The 10243-nt window shown below is 43.3% G+C and overlaps 1 protein-coding gene across 1 annotated transcript in view; it reads right to left on the reverse strand.

Moving 5' to 3' along the window:
• Nucleotides 1-7601, reverse strand: part of SP1 (Sp1 transcription factor) — a 30235-nt gene extending 22634 nt beyond the window's left edge. Inside the window, exons 1-3 of the mRNA XM_063428464.1 lie at nucleotides 7496-7601; nucleotides 6819-6904; nucleotides 1752-3168 (exon numbers count right to left, since the gene is read on the reverse strand). Coding sequence (XP_063284534.1) covers nucleotides 1752-3168; nucleotides 6819-6904; nucleotides 7496-7502 — 1510 coding nt within the window. The 5' untranslated portion in view covers nucleotides 7503-7601. The remainder of the gene's footprint in view (nucleotides 1-1751; nucleotides 3169-6818; nucleotides 6905-7495) is intronic.
• Nucleotides 7602-10243: the final 2642 nt, after the last annotated feature.

Raw genomic sequence — 10243 nt, forward strand, 5'->3', positions numbered from 1 at the left:
TGTCTTAAAAAGAGGTAGATAAACATTCGCCAGACATTAGAGGTAATCAGACGCTTCTCTTCTGTCTCTGTGTAAGATTGTTTGATTCTCTATAAGAATTCAAGAGATCGGAATGATTGCATATTCTCTGCTTAAATTTTACCCAAGAATTGCAGCACCGTTGTCATATTTATAAACCCCAGAACCATATTGAGGGGAGTAGCACAGATACAATAAGCAAAAGCCTTGTATAGCAGAGGCATTTCACAGTGTACAAACAGTCCACTTTCTGCAAAACAATTCCATCCATAACTTGCAATTCTAATCAGAACAGATTTTCAAAGCAAAGATCAGCTAATCTTACCTTGAAAATCTCTGAGCCATGTGGGAGTTTGGTGACACAGGGAACCCTTCTGACAAGCTTCCTGCTGCCACCCGAGCGTGCGTTCCACAGCTGTGCGCAGACGCACGGCCTGCAACAAACTCAACGAGCTGGAACATACTGAGCGCAAAGTAAAACAGAAAGGGCTCTGGAACCTACACAGATGGAGCCATGCCACTTAGCCTACCACCCAGGAGGCCACCGGGCTTCTTCCCACAGACAGCAACCCGTGTGTCTTGTGTGTCTTATTTTCAACAGACGCTTGATCTGTCCCATGCTGTGACAAGGAAGAACTGAGGTAGGTTTGCCAGAGAAGGCCATTTATATGGTAGAGGGGAGGGACTTTTCTTACTCACCTATCTTGCAGATGCTTGTCCCAGTTAAGAAGCACAACCCATACGTACTGCCACCATATGTCAGAAAAATTAAGTTTTGTTTTTTTAAAGTGTTTTACACTTTTATATTCAGTCCACCAACTCTTGTTTAAAAAAAAAAAAATCAATAACCTGTAAATGTACCTGTTTTGCCAGTGCATTAACATTAAGCATACTTTTTCTATTCATCTTTTTAAGGTCTTTAGAAATTAGTGCCTATCATTATTGGCAAAACAAAGGTGCTTAGAGTGCCTCTTTACTGTCCTAGTGAGACATAAGTCAAGGAAATCCATTGGCTTTTGGAATACCCGAGGAAGAGGCAGGCCGTTCAAAAAATGGGGAGTAAATATATAAAATAATCTACAGTGTTTAAAACAGTGTCCATTGTAAAGGATACCTGCAGAAATTCAGTGTAAGGTCAACACAATGCTTGTCTGTGCTCATTTGCATGTCAAGCTAGGATCTCTGATATGACTGCAGAAACACTAGGTCTATGATTTCTCAGGACATGCACGTGATGCATAATATATATTTAAAGTTTTTAAATACACATAAGTTTAAATCTTTTAGAGCACGCACACAGAACTTAAAATTTCACAATGGAATATATACCTGCAAATTATATAAAAATATAAGGAATACAAATAAAATATTTGTCTCCGTACTATTCATTTTCATGCTCTTAGGTTACGAATTGTGATGGATTCATGGCCATTAAATGGACACTAAACACCACTATTAATATAACGGTTTTAGTGCTAGCATGTGCCAGGTCCAGTCTCCTGACTGTGCATATTATAGTTTCTAAGTTTTAGATATTAAACAATAAAGGTTATGCTTAACTTTTATTTAAAATAATCAGATACAAAAGTTCTCAGTTGCTCAATACTGAAACCTTTTAGGCGGTAAGATACCCATTATAATTTAAGGGGAAGATCTCAGATCAAGAGAATGGTCAGATTTTCTTGTCTAATTTGAATATACAAATAAAAAATAAAAATAAAAAATAAAATTACCTGTATTAGTGATTGTAAAAGGAACTCCTTGAAGCTGGTGCACTTGAATACCTGAAGCTCCTAAGGCACCCAAGTTAATGGTCTGCAAACCAGACATTGATGAGAGTTGAGCAGCATTAACGGTTACAGTGCCAGCAGGCATGGAAGTGAGGGTGGATGTAGTGCCAGACTGCCCCAAAGAAACTCCTTGCATAGGAGCAAGAGTGATTGTCTGAGCTTGAGGATTTTGAACCTGAAGATTCTGAAGCTGGATAGTTTGCCAAGTGACCTGCCCATTAGGCCCAACAGTGGGTGTACGAATAATGATGGGTCCAGTGTTTGGAACGGTCTGGAATTGGAGATTTTGAAGTGCTTCTTGGGAGATTGCTTGTGTGCTGAATGTCTGACCACCCAGCTGAGCAGCCTGCAGAGTCTGAATAGTCTGACCTCCCTGCAAGATCTGTGGTTGAATAAGAATTTGCTGCTGCTGCGCTTGGTCTGTGTCTTTCTGCTGACCTTGGAGAGTGCCGCTATTTTGCTGTGAGTCACTGACCAAGTTCAGCTGGCCACTTGATCGGTGAGATGCCTGGATTTGGACATTGGTCCCTTGTGTGTTTGTACTGCTGCAATTCACTATGCACGCATTAGTAGGAGTGGTGCTGGTAGAATAACTGTTGGCATTGGTAAAATATGCATTACTTTGGGAAGTGACCAGCTGGCCAGATGAGCTAATAGCCACAGAAGTAACTGGTTGTGAGCCATTTTCCTGAGAACCACTAAGGGTCACAGATTGCGATGTGGGTGCTAGAGATGCTGCATTCACAGGAAGCAGTGTGATGTTGCCATTGAGAGCAACAGGGACATTTGTTAAATACTGAGTCTGCCCTGAGAGGACATTGTTGGAGATGTTCATTCCTTGAATAGGGACAGCTTGCTGTAGTAAATTAGGCATTGAGGCAAGTATGTTTCCTGCACCAGTGCGGTTTGTTGTGATTATTTGCTGGTTAGAAGCTGGGATTATCTGTAACTGGCCTGAGGCATCCTGCTGGACATTGACCTGAGTAGGACCAGTGGTAAACTGAAGCTGCTGTCCATCCATTGTCTGGAATTGTGGTATGACTTGATACTGAATATTGGGCATGACACTCTGCAGACTGGCCAAAACCTGCTGATTCTGTAAATTAGGGGCAGTTGTAACCACAAATTGCCCAGGGGCTATTTGACGGTTCTTAGATGAAGAATCTCCACCAGCCTGGTCCTTGGATGAAGCTGCAGAAGTGGATATGATTTGCCATCCATTGGCTGTCTGTTGAGTTTGAGCAGTACTTAAATCTAGCTCCGTTGCATTTTGCTGCTGGCCTCCTCCGTTACCATTTTCCGGGGGTTCAATTCTACTACATGTAGCAGCCAATAAAGCCAAAGGGGAGGGCTGAGAGTCCTGCACAATGTTTAAAAAAAAAAAAAAAAAAAAAGTTAATTTTAACGTGTGTTGACTTTCAAGGCACAATGACTTCCATATGAAATAAACCACTTAACAGATGTATTGCAGTTAGAAGAGGCTAAATTGTACATACATTTATACCCAGACAATGCATAATATTTAACTAGCTATATAAGAGACAAGCAATGTGAAGGTTTAATTACCAAAAAGACACTGAAGATTATAGTCCAGCCCTTAAAGGGACACTATAGTCACCTGAACAACTTTAGCTTAATGAAGCAGTTTTGGTGTATAGAACAAGCCCCTGCAGCCTCACTGCTCAATCCTCTGCCATTTAGCAGTTAAAACCCTTTGTTTATGAACCCTAGTCACACCTCCTTGCATGTGACTTGCACAGCCTTCCATAAACACTTCCTGTAAAGAGAGCCCTATTTAGGCTCTCTTTATTGCAAGTTCTGTTTAATTAAGATTTTCGTATCCCTTGCTATGTTAAATAGCTTGCTACACCCTGCAAGAGCCTTCTGTATGTGATTAAAGTTCAATTTAGAGAATGAGATACAATTATTTAAGGTAAATTACATCTGTTTGAAAGTGAAACCAGTTTTTTTTTTATATACAGGCTCTGTCAATCATAGCCAGGGGAGGTGTGGCTAGGGCTGCATAAACAGAAACAAAGTGATTTAACTCTTAAATGACAGTGAATTGAGCCGTGAAATTGCAAGGGAATGGTCTATACCAGGGATAGGCAACCTTCGGCTCTGCAGATGTTTTGGACTACACCTCCCATTATGCTTTGCCAGCATTGTGTGTGTAAGAGCATTATGGGGGATGTAGTCCACAACATCTGGAGAGCCGAAGGCTGCCTATCCTTGGTCTATACACTAAAACTGCTTTATTTAGCTAAAGTAATTTAGGTGACTATAGTGTTCCTTTAAGTGTGATTATGTAAAAGCTCAAAGCCTTTCAAGTCCACAGGCCCTCACATTTACATCAACAATTGATCAGTTATGGTATCTATTCCTTGCATGTTAAAATTACATTTGATGCAATGGGTAATTGACTCTAGTGAACCTACACTCATGCCATTAAAGCTGCATTGACATAATGCAATACAGGTAAGAAAAAAAGTACCTGGCAAATGATGGCCCAGGCATTAGCACTCCACAGCACTGTAGTGAATATGTTGCCAGAAAGGCTCTGACACGCCACCCCTCCATGGTCAAACCACATTAGAAGAAAAATAAAGTTACTAAATAAAGGCTTGACAATGTTGCTGTTTCTATGAACAGCCTCTGAACTTCCCTTTGTATTACATACCACCCACCTCACTGCTCCATTATCATAGAAAACACTCACATAACAGCACCTGAAAGTTCAGGTCTTCGTAAATAGGTCTAAAAAATTATCAAACTCGCTTGTAAAGAATATTGCTTTTGACAGAATTTACACTGAATGTGATTACAGTCCAAAACGCAAGATTTATTATTATTAAATTTTTTTAAGAGAATATTCATTATTGGCCATGACATCTCTGGGGCCTAAAGCAAGAGGCCTGCTTGGCACAGTTTAAAGAGAGGCTTGAATGGCTGTCCCCTGCCCCTACAATAGCATGGATAATTTGATTATTAGTTTATGAAGGTTAAAAAAAAAAAAAATTTAAAAAAAAATGTCCAGACACACCAAATGCATAACCCACATTAGAAAGGGTACCATATAACCTTCAGAAATTTACACAAAAAAATAAAAACACAACCAGATTGTGCTTTGCTCAAAAGGGAACACTGTGAAGTAGATTATGGATTGGATCTGACAAGCAGCATTACCAGCTGGTGCCACCCCAGAATAATCTGTTACAGAGCTTTAGCATAATTTTGAAATGTACCAGAGTCCTGACAGGCACCAACATTGGTTCCTGTTTTCTTTAACAGAAAAGGCCAATGCAAGTTTATTCAAGATAGGAACTTACTCAATGGCTGGGAGAGTTTAGAAAGACTCCCTCAGAAAATTAACACCCACACCAGCACCTGGAATATAATTCTTAAGAAGATAGGAAGTCTGATGAGGTCCAGGTAAGTGTCAAACTGTGTTACAATAGACACATAATGCTGTGACAGTCCGTGAGACTATAACTACTATAGCATTACGTATTGGGTATGATACTTTAAGTTTATCTTGATCCTGTAAGTATTGGTAAGCAGGTCTGTAGAACCTGTCCTTTGACTAAGTAGGGGGCGGAAATATAACACAAACTGGTCTTAACATGCAGATGGATGCTTGAAAATGTTTACAATTTGGATTTGTTAAAGGGACACTATAGTCACAAAAACAACTTGAGTTTAATAAAGCTGATTTTTTGTATAGATCAGGCCTCTTGTTAATAACCCTCTGCATCTATATACGCAATGAATGTGTACCTAAACACCTCCAGCCTTAATCCAAACAACATCTTTGCTTCCATGCTCACCGAGCCTTCACCCATATACCATTGTACAGTCACCTAGCCTAGACTATTCTTACCAAAAACAAACAAATCCAAAGCTTGGCCAATTTAGGACCTCCTTACTCATTGGCTGAGAGTGCTCAGATAATACAATCAGCTATTGAGTATGTCCCTGCTTAGCTCTATGGAGCTAATCAGAATCTACTGCAAAGAGCCTGGAATCAGTGGCTGCATGTGCAAGTTCCAATGCAAAAGGTAAAATTGTTTGACAAATTACACAGGTGAAGTTCCAGAGCACTCCTTGAATCATAACTAAAGCAAATCTGCTGCATGAAGCAGTGTGGCAGTATTTATTAATGTTTTAATACACCTTATAATGAATTATACTGGTAAATCCCACTGGTATGTCTCATTAACCATGTGTGTAAATGGAGAGCACATACCACCCCCCACAAATCTATTGATCCATCAGAGCTCAACATTGCAATAGTAGAAGCCTAGCTGTAAAGAAGCCTAGCTCATAGTGGAGCATGTACAAAACACCATCCTGCAGTCAAAAAGCTAAGAAAACAGTAACACAAAAAAAAAAAAAAAAAAAAGGGGGGGGGGGGGGACACAAGCATACATATTGACTCTCCATGCTGTAAACATTTTAATAAGAAACAATATTTATTGAGTGCTGTGTGTGCCTGGTGACTGGTTAGGATGCTAAAACAACTCATTATTCAAGGAGTTCGATGTAGAAGGAAAAAAAAAAAGGTTCATGTTACTAGATTTAACGACTCTGCTAAGAGATGGTAACCTTTAGTACAACTGTACTTTCCAACAAAAGATCCATAAAAAAAAAAAAAAAATGATATATATATATATATATATATTTATTTATTTATTTTTAAACCACACAGTTTATGTACCAACACATGTAACACCCCAAAAGGTACCAACACATAAACAAAACAGCATGTCGAGGGAATCAAGTCACAGAACAGGAGGGACAAGGAGGATGGGTCTCTGGATCCTGCCTCAAATGGGCAGTCAGCAGGGTGGGTTGGCAACCACAGGGTGGGAGCATAATCTGCAGGCCACAGGAAAGACAACTCCCCCCTCCACCCACCTGCCATAACACAGAGTGTGTGTGTGAAGGAGGGGGAGGGCTGGATAGGCAGGATCCAGCTATATTAGGGAGATGAATGGTGGGTGCCCATACCTGCCCCTTCTGCGTGTATCCATCTCCTCCTTCTGAGTGGCTGTCGGACTTGCCTCCAGTCAGGTCTTCGGATGTGTGCTCCTGGTCTGCGGGTCACCATGTAAGAGAGATAAGAGGGTTAATGGCAGCCAGGCCCGCGCTATCAACATGGCGGGTGGCAGGGACTCCACTTCCGGGAGTGAGGAGGGCGCAGCGGGCCTGCTAGGAGACTGTACACAGTGCGGACAGAAAATGGAGGCCGGGAGCCCCGGGCGGACATTTTATACACAGACTGAGAGACACTGACACACACACACAGACAGACACTGTATCCGCTCCCATAGGGAACCCATCACAGACAGAGAGAGGGAGGGGGGGGGGAGGGCACCTGGCCGCGAGCATCCCACCCACCTACCCACCCAGGGGGGCAGAAAAACAGGGCGGCAGAGGAGGAGAGAGCGGGAGGAGGGGAATGGCCGCCCCCTCCCCCTGGAGCTGTGTGTCGGGGACACGGGGCGAGCAGGGAGTGCGGGGCTATGGACTGGGGGCGGTGAGTGCGCCATGACACCGCCCGGTACCAATCGCCCCCTCCCCCCACAGCCTACCGGGCCGGACACCCCTCCCCGGGTAATGAGAGGGGCGCGTAATAAGGGGATATCATGCCCGCCTACCCTGGACTCGGCCCGCCCGGTACTTACCGCTCATCTTGTCCTATGAGGGGGTGGGGGGGGGCGCTTCACACAGAACCTTTCCTCTCAAGACAGCAATGTAACCTGCCTGCCGCGCGGCGGAGGGGAATGGTAGGCGGGGCCACGGGCGGAGATCGACAGCGAGCGTAGCCACTCCCGCGGAGGGGGCGGCTCCACCCGCCCAATGGGGTGGCGCGGCGGGCGGGCCTAGGCCGTTGACGGACAGGCCGTGCGGACCAATGAGCGTTCGAGCGGTCCCGCCCTCGCCACGGAGGTGGAGTGTGGGGGAGGGGAGAGGCTGGAATGTGGCGAAGGAGGGAATTCGAACGGCCTCTCCCTTCCTCTTGGGTGCTGGTCCCGCCCCCTTGCGTCCCATTGACGGGCTTGATCGCCAATGGCAGGCGACGGAATGGTAAACGTCAACACTATGGCCAGCCAATGGCAGCGCAGGGTTATAACAGCATGTTAGGCGTTCGAGGAAGAAGTACAGTTAGGTTGACCGTTCAAACCTTTTACGCGCCATTTCCTATAATTCACAGTTATCCCCATAAATGTTCTTATATTATATTACTAATCCATTTCCCACAATGTAGCATTTATAAAATGGAGGAAATGGAGAATAATATCTAAATATATTGTGTTTTGTTCGTTCAATAAAAAAAATGACCGAATACTGTTATTTTGTTATTGATGTCTATCTATCTGTCTGTCTCCATAAACATATATTTTTTTACTGAATGTAAACTATTGAAATAAACACACATATTTTAATCATCCCTTTCTCTCAGATTATACACCAATGGTACCTGGCCTTAACCTATTGTACAGCACTATGGAATTTCTTGGCACTTGATATATAATAAAAAGTGAGAGAAAAAGGTCCAAAGTACACAATTTATTATTTTTTTTAAGTTAGCAAAACAATTCCAAAACCATAACTACAACAGCCCACTGAAGTTGTTATGGTGGCAAGAGTACTGGGGTTGGGTTAACATGGGCTGGAGCCCGGAGAGGGGTCCTGAAAGCGTCCATAGTCTAATATGGGCACCGTGTCGCTGCTGTGAGTGCACTGTTTTAATGCAGTGGGGTGAAGGGTTAATACAGCATGGTTAGGGGGCAATACAGTAGGTCCAGAGTATATAAATATAGATTCATGACTCTGAATTCAGTCCAAGATTTGGTGTCACAATCGGAATCACATAACAGAGTAGGTTTTAAGGATGGACTTACGGCACAGTATAGGACCCGTTGTAGGAGGGATTTAAGTCAATATATGTGAAAGGAGCCATAGAATTTACGTTTTAGCTAAATTCCCTGGTCTTATTGCCACCTATCAATGCTACTGCCTGGCTCCTTCCCACAGTAAGGTGTCAACCTGTTTTAGTACAGTGTGATAATTTACCCGAGTCCTGGGAAGTGTCTGTGCCAAATCCGGTCTTCTCTACCAGGAGAAGATGGGTTTCACTGCTTACAGCACTACAGAACCATAATCACTGTCTGAGAGCATCTGCTGAGCAGTCTTAGCCAATAAGTGCAAGACTGCCATCAGAAATTGTGGGGACCCTTACACAGCTCAATGTCTGGGCATCCGTCTGCCCACAACGATACAGTGTGTGTAGAGTGGATGCAGAGTGTGTTTGTGTAGTGGATGTAGGCTCTGTTTAGTGGATATAGTTTGTGTTTAGTGGATGCAATGTGTATAGTCAATGCAGTGTGCTTATAGTGGATGTAGAGTGTGTGCTTTGTGGATGCACAGAGTGTATAGTGGATATTGTGTGTGTTTAGTGGATGCAGCAAGTTTACCGGTTGCATAGTGTATGCAGAGTCTGTGTGTGTAGTGGATGCAGTGTGTTTATAGTTGATGGATGCAGAGTGTGTGTGTGTAGTGGATGCAGAGGATGTGTAGTGAATACAGTGTGTAGTGGATGCAGTGTGCGTGTGTAAAGTGGATGAAGTGTCTGTGTGTACTGGATGCAGTGAGTATAGTGGATTCAGAATGTGTGTTTCTGTAGAGTGGATGCAGTGTGTTAGTGTGGTGGATGCTGTGGCGGAGCTCCAATACTCTTAATCTTGCAACGTAGATGGTGATTAATAGCAGCTCACCCAAACATAAGCCCATGCTTGCTCAAGGTTGAAAACCCCAATACTTTATTAGGTTTCACACACATTTTTATGCACAGACCCCTGGCAGGGGGTCATTAACTCAACAATAGAGGTCCCACTCAGGCCTCTGTGTCTGTGAAATAAGCAGACCAAATGCCACTAATTTAATCTACCTCCAGACACACAGGAGCCTACCACGAATATCCCTAAAAATATCACGAAAACAGTAATAACCCCCTATTCATTTGGTATCCCCGGATGGTTTGTCCCTGTGCACCCTGTCTGGCAAAATAGGGTCCTGATCCCATGTCCGTGGTAGAAACACCACCTGGTTAAAGATTTGACCGTTCGGGGCTTAGTTTCAGTCTAAGGAACAGTACCACATGGCCGGCCCGAGGTAGCATTTTTTTCCCACGGAGCACATTCTGACATATTTAGGCAACCGGGTGGTCCGATTCCAGGGTGCTTGGGGTGGGAGTGTCTGTTGAAGGGGTAAGGAGCCACAATAAGGTAGTTCTTTACTAGTTATTTTGGCTAATTTTATACAGTTTCTTCACAGATGCGGTGTGTGCAATGGATGCGGTGTGTGAAGTGGATGAAGGATAGGGACTGTTTTCTTTGGGCAAAAGTATATATTTTTACTTTTTATTTTCT

Source organism: Pelobates fuscus, chromosome 1, assembly GCF_036172605.1.
Source record: "Pelobates fuscus isolate aPelFus1 chromosome 1, aPelFus1.pri, whole genome shotgun sequence".
Taxonomy (NCBI): Eukaryota; Metazoa; Chordata; class Amphibia; order Anura; family Pelobatidae; genus Pelobates; species Pelobates fuscus.